The sequence below is a fragment of the Lithobates pipiens genome, unplaced genomic scaffold (genome assembly GCF_037356315.1).
Source record: "Lithobates pipiens isolate NorthernLeopardFrog02 unplaced genomic scaffold, aLitPip1_a1.2 Scaffold_16, whole genome shotgun sequence".
In the NCBI taxonomy this organism is placed as follows: domain Eukaryota; kingdom Metazoa; phylum Chordata; class Amphibia; order Anura; family Ranidae; genus Lithobates; species Lithobates pipiens.
In genome coordinates, this window is record NW_027507748.1 from 4,714,086 (window position 1) to 4,732,241 (window position 18,156).

General features: G+C 50.3%; 1 protein-coding gene across 2 annotated transcripts in view; it reads right to left on the reverse strand.

Annotated features, from left to right (window-relative positions):
• Nucleotides 1-4,738: 4,738 nt before the first annotated feature.
• Nucleotides 4,739-18,156, reverse strand: part of LOC143981553 (T-cell surface antigen CD2-like) — an 88,368-nt gene continuing 74,950 nt past the window's right edge. Inside the window, exons 4-6 of one of the 2 annotated variants that reach the window (XM_077479497.1) lie at nucleotides 15,312-15,416; nucleotides 11,024-11,409; nucleotides 4,739-8,778 (exon numbers count right to left, since the gene is read on the reverse strand). In XM_077479497.1, coding sequence (XP_077335623.1) covers nucleotides 11,036-11,409; nucleotides 15,312-15,416 — 479 coding nt within the window. In that variant the 3' untranslated portion in view covers nucleotides 4,739-8,778; nucleotides 11,024-11,035. Of the gene's footprint in view, nucleotides 8,779-11,013; nucleotides 11,410-15,311; nucleotides 15,417-18,156 lie in introns of both variants that reach the window. The other variant, XM_077479498.1, reaches the window with a different exon arrangement.

Here is an 18,156-nt window from a genome sequence, read left to right on the forward strand (position 1 = left end):
GGGGAGGGGACATTAGAGTGTAAGCTCCTCTGTACAGAGACTGATGTGACTGTGGGGGGAGGGGACATTAGAGTGTAAGCTCCTCTGGTATAGAGACCGATGTGACTGTGGGGGAGGGGACATTAGAGTGTAAGCTCCTCTGTACAGAGACTGATGTGACTGTGGGGGAGGGGACATTAGAGTGTAAGCTCCTCTGTACAGAGACTGATGTGATTGTGGGGGAGGGGACATTAGAGTGTAAGCTCCTCTGGTATAGAGACCGATGTGACTGTGGGGGAGGGGACATTAGAGTGTAAGCTCCTCTGTACAGAGACTGATGTGACTGTGGGGGAGGGGACATTAGAGTGTAAGCTCCTCTGTACAGAGACTGATGTGATTGTGGGGGAGGGGACATTAGAGTGTAAGCTCCTCTGTACAGAGACTGATGTGACTGTGGGGGGAGGGGACATTAGAGTGTAAGCTCCTGTGTACAGAGACCGATGTGACTGGGGGGGGGGAGGGGACATTAGAGTGTAAGCTCTTCCGTACAGAGACTGATGTGACTGTGGGGGAGGGGACATTAGAGTGTAAGCTCTTCCGTACAGAGACTGATGTGACTGTGGGGGAGGGGACATTAGAGTGTAAGCTCCTCTGTACAGGGACTGATGTGACTGTGGGGGGAGGGGACATTAGAGTGTAAGCTCTTCTGTACAGAGACTGATGTGACTGTGGGGGGGGGGGACATTAGAGTGTAAGCTCCTCTGTACAGAGACTGATGTGACTGTGGGGGAGGGGACATTAGAGTGTAAGCTCCTCTGTACAGAGACTGATGTGACTGTGGGGGGAGGGGACATTAGAGTGTAAGCTCCTCTGTACAGAGACTGATGTTACTGGGGGGGAGGGGACATTAGAGTGTAAGCTCCTCTGTACAGAGACTGATGTGACTGTGGGGGGAGGGGACATTAGAGTGTAAGCTCCTCTGTACAGAGACTGATGTGACTGTGGGGGGAGGGGACATTAGAGTGTAAGCTCCTCTGTACAGAGACTGATGTTACTGGGGGGGAGGGGACATTAGAGTGTAAGCTCCTCTGTACAGAGACTGATGTGACTGTGGGGGGGGGGGGGGGGCATTAGAGTGTAAGCTCCTCTGTACAGAGACTGATGTGACTGTGTGGGGGAGGGGACATTAGAGTGTAAGCTCCTCTGTACAGAGACTGATGTGACTGTGGGGGAGGGGACATTAGAGTGTAAGCTCCTCTGTACAGAGACCGATGTGACTGTGGGGGGAGGGGACATTAGAGTGTAAGCTCCTCTGTACAGAGACTGATGTGATTGTGGGGGAGGGGACATTAGAGTGTAAGCTCCTCTGTACAGAGACTGATGTGACTGTGGGGGGAGGGGACATTAGAGTGTAAGCTACAGAGACTGATGTTACTGGGGGGAGGGGACATTAGAGTGTAAGCTCCTCTGTACAGAGACTGATGTGACTGTGGGGGGGGGGGGGCATTAGAGTGTAAGCTCCTCTGTGGGAGGGGGACTCTGTACAGAGACTGATGTTACTGGGGGGGAGGGGACATTAGAGTGTAAGCTCCTCTGTACAGAGACTGATGTGACTGTGGGGGGGGGGGCATTAGAGTGTAAGCTCCTCTGTGGGAGGGGGACTCTGTACAGAGACTGATGTGACTGTGGGGGAGGGGACATTAGAGTGTAAGCTCCTCTGTACAGAGACTGATGTGACTGTGGGGGGAGGGGACATTAGAGTGTAAGCTCCTCTGTACAGAGACTGATGTGACTGTGGGGGAGGGGACATTAGAGTGTAAGCTCTTCTGTACAGAGACTGATGTGACTGTGGGGGGGGGGCATTAGAGTGTAAGCTCCTCTGTACAGAGACTGATGTGACTGTGTGGGGGAGGGGACATTAGAGTGTAAGCTCCTCTGTACAGAGACTGATGTTACTGTGGGGGAGGGGACATTAGAGTGTAAGCTCCTCTGTACAGAGACTGATGTGACTGTGTGGGGGAGGGGACATTAGAGTGTAAGCTCCTCTGTACAGAGACTGATGTTACTGTGGGGGAGGGGACATTAGAGTGTAAGCTCCTCTGTACAGAGACCGATGTGACTGTGGGGGGAGGGGACATTAGAGTGTAAGCTCCTCTGTACAGAGACTGATGTGATTGTGGGGGAGGGGACATTAGAGTATAAGCTCTTCTGTACAGAGACCGATGTGACTGTGGGGGGAGGGGACATTAGAGTGTAAGCTCCTCTGTACAGAGACTGATGTGATTGTGGGGGAGGGGACATTAGAGTATAAGCTCTTCTGTACAGAGACCGATGTGACTGTGAGGGGAGGGGACATTAGAGTGTAAGCTCCTCTGTACAGAGACTGATGTGACTGTGGGGGGAGGGGACATTAGAGTGTAAGCTCCTCTGTACAGAGACTGATGTGACTGTGGGGGGAGGGGACATTAGAGTGTAAGCTCCTCCGTACAGAGACTGATGTGACTGTGGGGGGAGGGGACATTAGAGTGTAAGCTCCTCTGTACAGAGACTGATGTGACTGTGGGGGAGGGGGACATTAGAGTGTAAGCTCCTCTGTACAGAGACTGATGTTACTGGGGGGGAGGGGACATTAGAGTGTAAGCTCCTCTGTACAGAGACTGATGTGACTGTGGGGGGAGGGGACATTAGAGTGTAAGCTCCTCTGTACAGAGACTGATGTGACTGTGGGGGAGGGGACATTAGAGTGTAAGCTCCTCTGTACAGAGACCGATGTGACTGTGGGGGGAGGGGACATTAGAGTGTAAGCTCCTCTGTACAGAGACTGATGTGATTGTGGGGGAGGGGACATTAGAGTGTAAGCTCCTCTGTACAGAGACTGATGTGACTGTGGGGGGGAGGGGACATTAGAGTGTAAGCTCCTCTGTACAGAGACTGATGTGATTGTGGGGGAGGGGACATTAGAGTGTAAGCTCCTCTGTACAGAGACTGATGTGATTGTGGGGGAGGGGACATTAGAGTGTAAGCTCCTCTGTACAGAGACTGATGTGACTGTGGGGGGGAGGGGACATTAGAGTGTAAGCTCCTCTGTACAGAGACTGATGTGACTGTGGGGGGAGGGGCCATTAGAGTGTAAGCTCCTGTGTACAGAGACTGATGTGACTGTGGGGGGGGAGGGGACATTAGAGTGTAAGCTCCTCTGTACAGAGACTGATGTGACTGGGGGGGAGGGGACATTAGAGTGTAAGCTCCTGTGTACAGAGACTGATGTGACTGTGGGGGGAGGGGACAGAGTGTAAGCTCCTGTGTATAGAGACTGATGTGACTGTGGGAGAGGGGACATAAGAGTGTAAGCTCCTCTGTACAGAGACTGATGTGACTGTGGGGGGAGGGGACATTAGAGTGTAAGCTCCTGTGTACAGAGACTGATGTGACTGTGGGGGGGGGGAGGGGACATTAGAGTGTAAGCTCCTCTGTACAGAGACTGATGTGACTGTGGGGGGAGGGGCCATTAGAGTGTAAGCTCCTGTGTACAGAGACTGATGTGACTGTGGGGGGAGGGGACATTAGAGTGTAAGCTCCTGTGTACAGAGACTGATGTGACTGTGGGGGGAGGGGACATTAGAGTGTAAGCTCCTCTGTACAGAGACTGATGTGACTGTGGGGGGAGGGGACATTAGAGTGTAAGCTCCTCTGTACAGAGACTGATGTGACTGTGTGGGTGGGAGGGGACATTAGAGTGTAAGCTCCTCTGTACAGAGACTGATGTGACTGTGGGGGAGGGGACATTAGAGTGTAAGCTCCTCTGTACAGAGACTGATGTGACTGTGGGGGGGGGGGGCATTAGAGTGTAAGCTCCTCTGTACAGAGACTGATGTGACTGTGGGGGAGGGGACATTAGAGTGTAAGCTCCTCTGTACAGAGACTGATGTGACTGTGGGGGAGGGGACATTAGAGTGTAAGCTCCTCTGTACAGAGACTGATGTGACTGTGGGGGGGGGGGGGCATTAGAGTGTAAGCTCCTCTGTACAGAGACTGATGTGACTGTGGGGGAGGGGACATTAGAGTGTAAGCTCCTCTGTACAGAGACTGATGTGACTGTGGGGGGAGGGGACATTAGAGTGTAAGCTCCTCTGTACAGAGACTGATGTGACTGTGGGGGGAGGGGACATTAGAGTATAAGCTCTTCTGTACAGAGACTGATGTGACTGTGGGGGGAGGGGACATTAGAGTGTAAGCTCCTCTGTACAGAGACTGATGTGACTGTGGGGGGAGGGGACATTAGAGTGTAAGCTCCTCTGTACAGAGACTGATGTGACTGTGGGGGGAGGGGACATTAGAGTGTAAGCTCTTCTGTACAGAGACTGATGTGACTGTGGGGGGAGGGGACATTAGAGTGTAAGCTCTTCTGTACAGAGACTGATGTGACTGTGGGGGAGGGAACATTAGAGTGTAAGCTCTTCTGTACAGAGACTGATGTGACTGTGGGGGGAGGGGACATTAGAGTGTAAGCTCCTCTGTACAGAGACTGATGTGACTGTGTGGGGGGGAGGGGACATTAGAGTGTAAGCTCCTCTGTACAGAGACTGATGTGACTGTGGGGGGAGGGGACATTAGAGTGTAAGCTCTTCTGTACAGAGACTGATGTGATTGGCTCAGTGATCTCTGTACAGCGCTGTGGTATATGTCAGAGACATATAAAAGTACTGTAGTGATGATGAGTGATGGGGGGGAGGGGGACAATATAAAGTCAGAACTCGGATTGGCGATATATAAATACATTTATTAATATTGATGAAGATATGATTGGACGGGGCGCGGTTTGGTATTGATCCGGAGTTTTGCTCGTTGGGGTTTCTCGGTATATTTCTGGGCCCCATTTCATGAAAACAGTTCCTCTGATGGGGAGATCCGGTGAAGAGCCTTTGCGGGGATTGATGGGGCCTCTCAGGTGAAATATGGAACAGCAAATGTTTCCTACAATCCGATTTTCTCCGGCGTCATCACACAGTATTCTAAAAACAGTCCGATTGGCAGATGAACTCACACATAAAGATTCTGATTGTACAATCCCACCGACTACAATGGATGACATCATACCGCTTATCTATCAGTGCGCTGTAAGTCCCCATCCAATCAGATCTCACATGACCACAAAACTGATTACATGATATAATCTGGATTGGAGTGTGTCAGCAGAGGAGGCGGGGCTGTGAGGAATCTCCTGCCACACTGTATAGCCAGGTGGGGGCAGCACTGTTCCCTGTGTTACCTCCCCACCACTTCTCTCAGGCTATGAATAAATCTCCTCCCCCTGGTAAGCTCCTCCCACATCATTCCCCTTTCTGTGAGCTGCCTGACACCTCCCCTCTGGGCTCCGGTGCCTGAAACTAGGGCTGGTGCAAGGATTTCAGACACCACCCCCATTGGCCCCCACCCCTGACTCCACCCCCTCTGCCCTGACAGAAGGTGCCACTATACAGGAAGCATCGGCTCCGCTTCCTCTAGCGCTGGCTCCAGTGCTGTGCTGCGCCTCTAATTACACTACCGGTTGGACTGAGTTGGTTACATGCTGCAGCCTGCAGAGTATACAGACATGGAGGGAAACCAGCAGCCGGGCGCCCCTAGGCAGCAGTGTGCCCTAGGTGGCTGCCTAGTTTGCCTAGTGGTAGCATCGGCCCTGCCTGAAACATGTCAGGATAAAAGCATTGTGCAATGCAACAGAATCTGATTGTCTCCCACTATAGAAGATGGCGCTGTCTGTCTCATTTCCAGTGTGCCGGGATTGTGGGAAGGTAATTTGAAGATAGAAAAAGGGCAGTTATAATCGCTGCATTGTGAACCGCATTCATTGTTTATTGTGATACATAGGAGATTAGAGAGTAGTAGAAAGGAGTGGAGGAGAGTAGAGGAAACAGAGTATAGTGGAGAAGAGTGGAGTAGAGGGGAGTAGGGCGGTGTGTGGAGTAGAGCAGAATAGAGCTCAGTAAAGTGGAGTAGAGAGTAGCAGAGAGGAGTAGAGTGAAGTAGAGTGGAGTAATGTAAAGTAGAGTGAAGTATAGTGGTCTGGAGTAGAGTGGAGTAAGGTGGTGTGGAGTAGAGCGGAGTAATGTGGAGTAGAGCAGAGTAGGGCGGTATGGAGTAGAGTGGAGAAGAGTGAAGTAGGGCGTTGTGGAGTAGAGCGGAGTAATGTGGAGTAGGGTGTTGTGGAGTAGAGCGGAGTAATGTGGAGTAATGTGGAGTAGAGTGGTGTGGAGTAGAGCGGAGTAATGTGGAGTAGAGCGGAGTAATGTGGAGTAGAGCGGAGTAATGTGGAGTAGAGCGGAGTAGAGTGGAGTAATGTGGAGTAGGGTGGTGTGGAGTAGAGCGAAGTAATGTGGAGTAGGGTGGTGTGGAGTAGAGTAATGTGGAGTAGAGTGGAGTAGGGCGGTATGGAGTAGCGTGGAGTAAAGTGAAGTAGGGAAGAATGGAGTAGAGTGGAGAAGAGTGAAGTAGGGTGGTATAAAGTAGAGCGGAGTAGAGTGTAGTAGTGTAGAGTAGAGCACAGTCGAGTGGAAAAGAGCTGGGTTGAATGGAGTAGAGCAGACTCAAGTGGAGTAGAGCAGAGAATAGTAGTGGAGCGGAGTGGAGTAGTGTGGAGTAGAGTACAGTCGAGTGGAGTATAGCGGAGCAGAGTAAAGTGGAGAAGAGCACAGTAGAGTGGAGCAGACCTGGGTTGAGTGGAGTAGAGCGGAGTAGAGTAAAGTGGAGTGGAGTAAAGCAGCGTAGAGTAGGGCAGAGCTGGGTTGAGTGGAGTGTAGTGGAGATGAGTAGAGTGGAGTAGAGAAGTTGGGGAGTAGAGCGGAGTAGAGTGAAGGAGAGCAGCGTGGAGTGGAGTGTAAGAAGAGTAGAGTGGAGCAGAGCGGAGCGAATTAAAGTGGAGTAAAGCAGTGTGAAGCAGAAAAGAGTATTGCGGAGTGAAGCGGAGTAAAGTGGAGTAGAGCAGAGTGAGTAGAGTGGAGCAGAGCTGGGTGGAGTGGAGTAAAGCAGTGTGGAGCAGAGAAGAGTAGAGTGGAGTGGAGTGGAGAAGCTGGGGAGTAGAGTGAAGTAGAGCAGCGTGGAGTGCAAGAAGAGTAGAGTGGAGCAGAGCTAGGTTGAGTGGAGTAGAACGGAGCGGATTAAAGTGGGGTAAAGCAGTGTGGAGCAGAGAAGAGTATTAAAGAGTGGAGCGGAGTAAAGTGGAGTAGAGCAGAGTGAGTAGAGCGGAGCAGAGCTGGGTTGAGCGGAGTAGAGCGGAGTGGAGTAAAGCAGTGTGGAGCAGAGAAGAGTAGAGTGGAGTAGAGTGAAGTAGAGCAGCGTGGAGTGGAGTAAAGCAGCGTAGAGTAGAGCAGAGCTGGGTTGACTGGAGTAGAGTGGAGTGGAGATGAGTAGAACTGAGTGGAGCAGAGAAGAGTGGAGTGGAGTGGAGTAAAGCAGTGTGGAGCAGAGAAGAGAAGAGCAGAGCAGAGTGGAGTGGAGTGGAGAAGTTGGGGAGTAGAGCGGAGTAGAGTGGAGTAGAGTAGCATGGAGTGGAGTGGAAGAAGAGTAGAGTGGAGTAGAGTAGCGTGGAGTGGAGTGGAAGAAGAGTAGAGTGGAGCAGAGTAAAGTAGAGTGGAGTAGAGTGGAGCAGAGTAAAGTGGAGTAGAGTGGAGTGGAGTAAAGCAGCATAGAGTAGAGCAGAGCTGGGTTGACTGGAGTAGAGTGGAGATGAGTAGAACAGAGTGGAGTGGAGAAGTTGGGGAGTAGAGTGGAGTAGAGCGAAGTAGAGCAGTGTGGAGTGGAGCGGAAGAAGAGTAGTGTAAAGCAGAGAGGAGTGGAATAAAGCAGTGTAGAGTGGAGCAGAATTGTCTGGTCTCCTCTGAGGTCCATCAGGTTATACTTCTATCAGCACAGAACCCTCAGCCCCGATGCCGTTGATAAGTGGACATCTTGTAGGACTCCGGTCAGACTCCGGTCAGACTGCGGTCAGACTGCGGTCAGACTGCGGTCAGACTGCGGTCAGACTGCGGTCAGACTCCGGTCAGACTGCGGTCAGACTGCGGTCAGACTGCGGTCAGACTCCGGTCAGACTCCGGTCAGACTCCGGTCAGACTCCGGTCAGACTCCGGTCAGACTCCGGTCAGACTCCGGGGGGAATAATAACTAACAATTCCCAGGGTGGGAGACTCCCAGCACTGACTTGTCATATGAAATATCTAATTGATCCCCCAAGATACAGGACCCCACCTCTGACACGCCTCCCCTGGGAAGCCCTGAACGGGAAAGCATGTGCGCAGTGAAAGTTGCCCCCATCAGCCTCTCAGAGTCGGAGACCTGGCGGGTTCCTTGAAGGGGTCACCACATCCTCACTCTGGAGCAATGTCTACAGACCTCATAGAATATCTCATATATAACATTCAGGGTTGGGGGGGGGGGGGTCAGTCCATGCACTGTGACCATTGTCCAACCTACGAGGCCACGCCCACAGTCACAGAATGATCCAATCAGGCTATTCCTAGGGTCACAGTCCAGTTCATTATTTCGGGACGGTCCAATCCGTATAACATAATCGCAATATATTATTTCTTATTAAATCTGTTTTCCTGTCTATGTACATAATCCTATAGAAGAACATTAAAGGGGCCGCAGAAAGATCCAATCGTCCCATGTGGGGTGGGGGATGGAGGGTTCCCAGTTCCATATGGAGATCCCTGATTGGCTGGTGAATTACAAGATCCCTTCAAGTCTGCGTGAAGTCAGTGGGAGATTGGAGAGCTGCAGTTTCTCAGATGGCCACAAGGTGTCCTGCAGAGAAAAGGGAAGAATTTATATTATATAAACACCGAACTGTATAACATACCAGAGACTGCAGACAGGAGATGATCAGAGACTGCAGACATAATGCAGGAGATGATCAGAGACTGCGGAAATAATGCAGGAGATGATCAGAGACTGCGGACATAATACAGGAGATGATCAGAGACTGAAGACATAGTACAGGAGATGATCAGAGACTGCAGACATGGTACAGGAGATGGTCAGAGACTGCAGACATAGTACAGGAGATGGTCTGAGACTGCAGACATAGTACAGGAGATGGTCAGAGACTGCAGACATAGTACAGGAGATGGTCAGAGACTGCAGACATAGTACAGGTGATGATCAGAGACTGCAGACATAGTACAGGAGATGATCAGAGACTGCAGACATAATACAGGAGATGATCAGAGACTGTAGACATAGTACAGGAGATGATCAGAGACTGTAGACATGGTACAGGAGATGATCAGAGACTGCAGACGATCAGAGACTGCAGACATAGTACAGGAGACGATCAGAGACTGCAGACAATCAGAGACTGCAGACATAGTACAGGAGATGATCAGAGACTGCAGACATAGTACAGGAGATGGTCAGAGACTGCAGACATAGTACAGGAGATGGTCAGAGACTGCAGACATAGTACAGGAGATGGTCAGAGACTGCAGACATAGTACAGGTGATGATCAGAGACTGCAGACATAGTACAGGAGATGGTCAGAGACTGCAGACATAATACAGGAGATGGTCAGAGACTGCAGACATAATACAGGAGATGGTCAGAGACTGCAGACATAGTACAGGTGATGATCAGAGACTGCAGACATAGTACAGGAGATGATCAGAGACTGCAGACATAATACAGGAGATGATCAGAGACTGTAGACATAGTACAGGAGATGATCAGAGACTGTAGACATGGTACAGGAGATGATCAGAGACTGCAGACGATCAGAGACTGCAGACATAGTACAGGAGACGATCAGAGACTGCAGACAATCAGAGACTGCAGACATAGTACAGGAGATGATCAGAGACTGCAGACATAGTACAGGAGATGGTCAGAGACTGCAGACATAGTACAGGTGATGATCAGAGACTGCAGACATAGTACAGGAGATGATCAGAGACTGCAGACATAATACAGGAGATGATCAGAGACTGTAGACATAGTACAGGAGATGATCAGAGACTGTAGACATGGTACAGGAGATGATCAGAGACTGCAGACGATCAGAGACTGCAGACATAGTACAGGAGACGATCAGAGACTGCAGACAATCAGAGACTGCAGACAATCAGAGACTGCAGACAATCAGAGACTGCAGACATAGTACAGGAGATGGTCAGAGACTGCAGACATAGTACAGGAGATGGTCAGAGACTGCAGACATAGTACAGGAGATGGTCAGAGACTGCAGACATAGTACAGGTGATGATCAGAGACTGCAGACATAGTACAGGAGATGATCAGAGACTGCAGACATAGTACAGGAGATGGTCAGAGACTGCAGACATAATACAGGAGATGGTCAGAGACTGCAGACATAGTACAGGAGATGGTCAGAGACTGCAGACATAGTACAGGTGATGATCAGAGACTGCAGACATAGTACAGGAGATGATCAGAGACTGCAGACATAATACAGGAGATGATCAGAGACTGTAGACATAGTACAGGAGATGATCAGAGACTGCAGACGATCAGAGACTGCAGACATAGTACAGGAGACGATCAGAGACTGCAGACAATCAGAGACTGCAGACATAGTACAGGAGATGATCAGAGACTGCAGACATAGTACAGGTGATGATCAGAGACTGCAGACATAGTACAGGAGATGATCAGAGACTGCAGACATAATACAGGAGATGATCAGAGACTGTAGACATAGTACAGGAGATGATCAGAGACTGTAGACATGGTACAGGAGATGATCAGAGACTGCAGACGATCAGAGACTGCAGACATAGTACAGGAGACGATCAGAGACTGCAGACAATCAGAGACTGCAGACATAGTACAGGAGATGGTCAGAGACTGCAGACATAGTACAGGAGACGATCAGAGACTGCAGACAATCAGAGACTGCAGACATAGTACAGGAGATGATCAGAGACTGCAGACATAGTACAGGAGATGGTCAGAGACTGCAGACATAGTACAGGACATGATCAGAGACTGCAGATGTAGTACAGGAGGTGATCAGAGCCCTTTACCATTTCTTACCCCGGCTTCCATCTAGTGGCTCTTCCGGTTCTGCCGGGGCGGTTTGGACTTGGTGCGTGGCGTCGGTCTTGGCACTTGGTCGTTGGGGTGGTTTCCCGGCAGGGCTGGCCTCGTCTGTTGTGGCGCCGCACCCTGGTGATTCAGCGGGAGGTTCTCAGACTGCACATGTAGGGGCTCCGGGGGTCTCGGCCTTGTCCGTCTCCCTTTCTTGCCCTCCGGTGCAGTCTCTGGTACCCCCTGTCTGTGGGGCGATGGCTTCTGGGAATTGATGTAGTCCATTTCATCGACGGTGGTGAGACTTGGGGGAGGGGCGCTGGCCTGGCCCGGAGGTTGCGGCAGATGGCGCTCTTGTATGATTTGTCTGCGATTGTACACGGTCTCTTCATCTGTGGGGACACAAAGGGCGCCGGTCACTTTATGTGTGTAATTCAAAAGCACTTAAAGGATCACTCCACCTATATAATAATTGGTGGAATTGGGTGTTTACTATTGAGAACACATTAGGAGTAGAGGAGAGAAAAGGAAAGAGAGGAGAGAAGAGGAAGGAGAGGAGAGAAAAGAGAGGAGAGAAGAGGAAAGAGAGGAGAGAAGAGGAAAGAGAGAAGAGGAAAGAGAGAAGAGGAAATAGAGGAGAGGAAAGAGAGGAGAGGAGAGGAAAGAGAGGAGAGAAGAGGAAAGAGAGGAGAGGAGAGGAAAGAGAGGAGAGGAGAGGAAAGAGAGGAGAGGAGAGGAAAGAGAGGAGAGAAGAGGAAAGAGAGGAGAGAAGAGGAAAGAGAGGAGAGAAGAGGAAAGAGAGGAGAGGAGAGAAAAGAGAGGAGAGAATCGGAAAGAGAGGAGAGAAGAGGAAAGAGAGGCGAGAGAGGGAGAGAGGGAGAGAGAGAGAGAGAGAGAGAGAGAGAGAGAGAGGAAGATATAGCCCTTGTACACACGGTCGTAGATTCCGACGGACCGTTTTGTCGGATAATCCGACTGTGTGTGGTCTACATTGGACTGTTTCCGTCTGAATATCCGACGGACCAACTTTTCCAACTTGTTGGTAAAATTTTCTGACAAACTGGTCCGATTGGACATACTCCGATCATGTGTAGAGAATTCCGATCGGACAAAGTGCCACACATGCTCAGATCAAATTCCTACATCAAAGCTATTGGCTACTAGCCTAAATGTAGTCCCATCCTAACGAAATAACGTCATCACGTCGGATTTTCCGACAACTTTGTCCGACCGTGTGTATGCAACAGTTTCGGACAAAATCCATCGGACAAAATCCGACGGATTTGGTTGTCGGAATCTCCGACCCGCGTGTACAAGGGCAAAGAGAGAGGAGAGAGGAAAGAGAGAGGAGAGGACAAAGGAAGAGAGAGGGAAAGGAGAGAAAGAGAGAGAGGAAGAGAGGGAGGGGAGATGAAAGAAGAGAGAGAGGAGAGAATAGGGAAGAAAGAGAGAAAAGAGGAGATGAACAGAGAGGGGAAGAGGGAAGGGGAGGCGAGAAAGATAAAGGGGAGAGGAAAGGAGAGAGAGAGAGAGAGAGAGAGAGAGAGAGAGAGAGGAGAGGAGAAATTAAGAGAGAGGGAGAGAAAGAGAGAGAGAGAGAGGAAGAGAGGGAGGGGGAATGAAAGGAGAGAGAGAGAGAGATACAGAGAGAGAGAGAAGAAGAAGAAGAAAAGAGAGGAGAGGAAGAGAGAGGGGGAGAGGAGAGAAGAGGAGAAAAAGAGAGAGGGAGAGAGAGAGAGAGGAGAGAATAGGAGAGAAAGTGAGAGAGGAGAGAAAGAGAGAGAGAGAGGGGGGGAGAAGAAGAGAGATGGGAAAGGACAGAGAGAGGGGGGAGAGAGAGAGGGGGGAGAGAGAGAGAGAGCGGGAGGGAAGAAAGAGAGAATAGAGGAGATGAACAGAGAGGGGAAGAGGGAAGGGAAGGAGAGAAAGAGAAAGGGGAGAGGAAAGGAGAGAGAGAGAGAGAGAGAGAGAGAGAGAGAGAGAGAGAGAGAGAGAGAGAGAGAGAGAAATTAAGAGAGAGGGAGAGGAGAGAAAGAGAGGTAGAGAGGGAAGGGGAATGAAAGGAGAGAGAGAGAGAGAGAAGAGGAGAGGAAAAGAGAGGAGAGGAAGAGAGAGGGGGAGAGGAGAGAAGAGGAGAAAAAGAGAGGGGGGGGGGGAGATAGAGAGGAGAGAATAGGAGATAAAGTGAGAGAGAAGAGGAAGAGAGAGAGAGAGAGAGAGAGAGAGAGAGAGAGAGGGGGGAGAAGAAAAGAGATAGGAAAGGAGAGAGAGGGAGAGAGAGAGAAGAGGAAAAAGGAGAAATTGAGAGAGAGAGAGAGGGAGAGGGAGAGAGAGAGAGAGGGGAGGGGGAGGCGAGAAAGAGAGAGGAGAGAGAGAGAGAGGAGAGAAGAGAGGAGAGGAAGAGAAAGAGAGGAAGAGAAAGAGAGAGGATAGAGAAAGAGAGAGGATAGAGAAAGAGAGAGGAGAGGAGAGAAAGAGAGAGAAGAGGAAAGAAAGAGAGAGGAGAGTAAGAGTGAGAGTGAGAGTGAGAGTGAGAGTGAGTGAGAGAGAGAGAGTGAGTGAGAGAGAGAGAGAGAGAGAGAGATAGGGAGATGGCAAGAGAAAGGAGAGGAGAGGAGAGTATAAAATAAATAAAATAATAGAGTGAGAGAAGGAGGCGAGAAGGAGAAGTAATAGAAGGGGAGAAGGAGGAGAGGAGAGAGGGAGAGAAGGAGGAGAGGAGAGAGGGAGATGAAAAATAATAGAAGGAGAGAAGGAGGAGAGGAGAAGTAATAGAAGGAGATAATGAGGAGAGGAGAGAGGGAGAGGAGAAATAATAGAAGGAGAGAAAGAGGAGAGGAGGGAGGGGGGGGGGGGGAGAAGTAATAGAGTGAAGGAAGGAGGAGAGGCGAGAAGGTGAGGAGAAATAATAGAGTGAGAGAAGGAGGAGAGGAGGGAGGGAGAGGAGAAATAATGGAAGGATAGAAGGAGGAGAGGAGAGAAGGAGAGGAGAAATAATAGAAGGAGAGAAGGAGAGGAGAGAAGGAGGGGAGAAATAATAGAAGGAGGAGAGGAGAGAAGGAGAGGAGAAATAATAGAGTGAGATAATGAGGAGAGGAGGGAGGGAGAAGAGAAATAATAGAGTGAGAGAAGGAGGGAGGAGAGAGGGAGATGAAAAATAATAGAAGGAGAGAAGGAGGAGAGGAGAGAGGGAGAGGAGAAATAATAGAAGGAGAGAAGGAGGAGAGAGGGAGAGGAGAAGTAATAGAAGGAGAGAAGGAGGAGAGGAGAGAGGGAGAGGAGAAATAATAGAAGGAGAGAAGGAGGAGAGGAGAGATGGAGAGGAGAAGTAATAGAGGGAGAGAAGGAGGAGAGGAGAAGTAATAGAGGGAGAGAAGGAGGTCCTGTCTGTACACTGTGTGGGATGACACGTGGTGGGGTGACACGTGGTGGGGTGACACGTGGTGGGGTGACACACGATGGGTGACATGAGATGGGGTGACACGCAGTGGGGTGACACGCGGTGGTTGATACGAGGTGGGGTGACATGAGGTGGAGGTGACAAGCGGTGGGGTGACATGCGGCGGGTTGACACATGGTGGGGTGACACGCGGTGGGTGACACGCGGTGGGTGACACGAGGTGGGTGACACGAGGTGGGTGACACGAGGTGGGTGACACGAGGTGGGTGACACGCGGTGGGGTGACATGCGGTGGGGTGACATGCGGTGGGGTTATACGAGGTGGGGTGATACGAGGTGGGGTGATACGAGGTGGGGTGATACGCGGTGGGTGACACGCGGTGGGGTGACACGCGGTGGGGTGACACGCGGTGGGGTGACACGTGGTGGGGGTGACACGCGGTGGGGTGACACGCGGTGGGGTGACACGTGGTGGGGGTGACACGTGGTGGAGGTGACACGCGATGCAGACTGCAGTCTCTGTACAGGTTGCATTGTATTTGTTCTGTATGAGAATTCTATTTTTATCAGTGTTTTCATCTCCAGCACCTGCTGCCCCCTCCCCCGCCATACTCTGTACCGGTCCTGGCTCGTCGCCATTCCCTATCAGACCTCCAGGCTCCCTCCACTATGTACTACGAGGGTCTGTGTGCCGGGATGTAGGGTGGGCTGTCACACCAAGTCATTTAGAAAAAACGACTAAGATTTCCCATCATTGTAAGGTGTGTGGTCCCCTTAAGGAGGAGCCAGAATCTGGTCGGGTGGCGGATCTTTGTGTCTATGGCTGTCCGTGGTCATGAAGGTGTCATGTGACTTTTCCATGTAGATCCCATGAAATACAAAGTTGGGGCTCACCTGGTCTCCGGCACGATCTGACGCTGTATATGATGAGGACTATGAAGATGATGAAAGCCACGCCCCCCGCGCCCGCCGCCAGGTACAGGTACCAGTCCCATCCTTCTGTTGGAAAAAGTCAAATCACAAATATCAACAACTTGTTTGTTTTTTCAGGAGCTCAGGCAGTTTTATTATAAATACCCCCCCCCCCTACAAATCTCTTTCCAGACCCCTCCCTCCTAAACATCTCATTCCAGACCCCTCCCCCCCCTCCATTCCTGCAGACTGATATGGTGAGCGGCATCACTACAGCGACATTCGGATGTGCGCCCCTTTCCGGGGAACTCTCTGTATCCCTGGCATTGTACACCTCAGATAACCTTCATCAATGGTTTGCCACAGTCTATACTGTACACGTATTTATAGCGAGTACCTTCTAGTGGCCTGTGGTGGCTCATGCACCCCTTTCACCCACTTTTACATCCCAACCCCATGCTCCAGGGGGCTCGTGCAGGATAGTAGGTGGGGGGGGGGCGACGGGGGAGGCATATAGAAGAACCGATCCCCTCCATTTTCCTCTTGCAGCCACTGAAAGCCTGCGTCTCCTCCCCTCGGTCCCGCATGCACTCAGCGGCTACAGGAGGAAAATGGAAGGGATCGATTCTAGTAAATGCCGCCACCACCGCCACACCAATCCAGCTTCCTCTTTTTCCTTCTGCCCCTAGGCCCCTGCGTGCTCCTCTGCCCCCCCTCGTTCCCCCCGCAGTGCTGCCGGCTACCCTTCCCCCCCTCTTCCACCAGCTACGGCGGGGGGTGCTTTCAGGATGGAAAGTGGGGAAGAGGCCGGTAAATACAATAAGTCATTTTTATAGCCCAACAGGGCTCCTAAAAAATAAGAAAAAAAAAGTAAAATAAATAAATAAAATAAAATGGTAAAAAAGAATAAAAAAACAAAAAAATAAATAAAAACAAACAAAAACATAAACAAAAAAACAACAACTGACACGAGTGGTGGGACTACCAGGGTCTCAAAGGTTGCAGTTGCAATCGGACCCTGGAGTTCCGCCACCAGGCTGGGAGGGAAGGGGGGGCCCCCCCTTCATGGTTTCTTGCACCGGGGCCCTGATGGGTTCTAGCTACGCCTGTGGCCACAGTCACAGTGTCCTCCAGACATTACTGGTCACAGATTGAGGGAAAGAGCCAATCAGCGGCTCTCTATACCACGTGTGCCAATCACAGGTGATCATGACGTAAACAGAAGTCGGTTATTGACTTTCCTTTCCTGGAGGAGAGGAGAAAAAAAAAAGAGGCGATGATCGATTTGTGTAAAAGGGACATCTACGCTGATTATCAGAGCAGTCTCAATGAGTGCCCACCAGTGCTGTCAATCAGTGGCCATCAGTGCTGCCAATCAGTGCCCACCAGTGTCATCTATCAGTACTGCCTATCAGAGCTGCCAATCAATGCCCACCAGTGTGATCTATCAGTACTGCCTATCAGTGCTGCCAATCAATGCCCACCAGTGTGATCTATCAGTACTGCCTATTAGTGCAGCCTTATCAGTGCCTCCTCATCAGTGCCCATCAGTGTTGCCTATCAATGCCCCTCAAATTCACCTCCACTGTGCAGTTTGATTTTTGCACAGAGTGTCCCTCCTCTTCTGGGGTCCTCCCCACATCGAGCGTCCACGTTGGAGAAGCGCTGTCCTTGGTGGACACCCGGGCACGCTCCCGAGTCCTGCTTCTGCGTCCATTCACACAGAATGCAGGACTCGCCCCGCCCCCCCCCCCCCCCCCCAACGCCCACCTCATTGGATTTGATTGAAAGGAGGGGGAGCCAATGGCAGTTTGGCTCATCATTCGCTGTCATCAGCTATATAAGTTAAGCGGCGAGAATAGTGATGACATCATTCACCAAATATGGACAGTGACCATATATGGGCAGTGATGTCACTGCTGTCCCCACCCATAGGTGTGCACAGCCTACTGCATTAGAGTGTGCGCCCAAAGCTCAAACACATATGTGAGTGTGCATGTGTGTGTATGTGTATATATATATATGTGTGTGTATGTGTATATATATATTATATATATATATATATACACTGACAGTGTCCATAGAGCAGTGGGCAGTGTCAGGTGGGCAGAGATTGGTGTCTACAATATTTTGAGAAGGGGGCTTTGGTGAAATATCAGGGGTCTAAACAGGGGGGATCTGCACCACATAGGGTGATTAGGGTATGCCCAGGCACACTTGGCACACCCCTATGGGGAATCTGCACAACATAGGGTGATCAGAGTATGCCCAGGCACAGTTGGCACACCCCTAGTTTTTTTGTTGATTTATTTTTAATTATTTTTTTAAACTTTTTACATTTTTTTTTTTTTATAATTTTTATACAATATTTTGAGAAGCCCTATTAGGGGGCTTTGGTGAAATATCAGGGGTCTAAACAGGGGGAATCTGCACAACATAGGGTGATTAGAGTATGTCCATCTACACTTGGCACACCCCTATATATTCGTTTTTTTTTATTGATTTATTTTTTATTATTTTTTTAAACTTTTTAATTTTTTTTTAATTATTTTTATACAATAATTTGAGAACCCTATTAGGGGGCTTTGGTGAAATATCAGGGGCCTAAACGGGGAATCTACAACACATAGGGTGATTAGGGTATGCCCAGGCACACTTGGCACACCCCTATGTCGCCACCCTTTTGCCTAGGTGGCTGGGGATTCCTGTGCTGGTGACATTAGCAGTTGCTAGGGATGGCAGAACCCGCTGCTTCCTTAGGAACCATTGATGGTGGCAATCTGTCATATATAGAAGAGGTAGAAATGCTGGTTCTATATATATATAT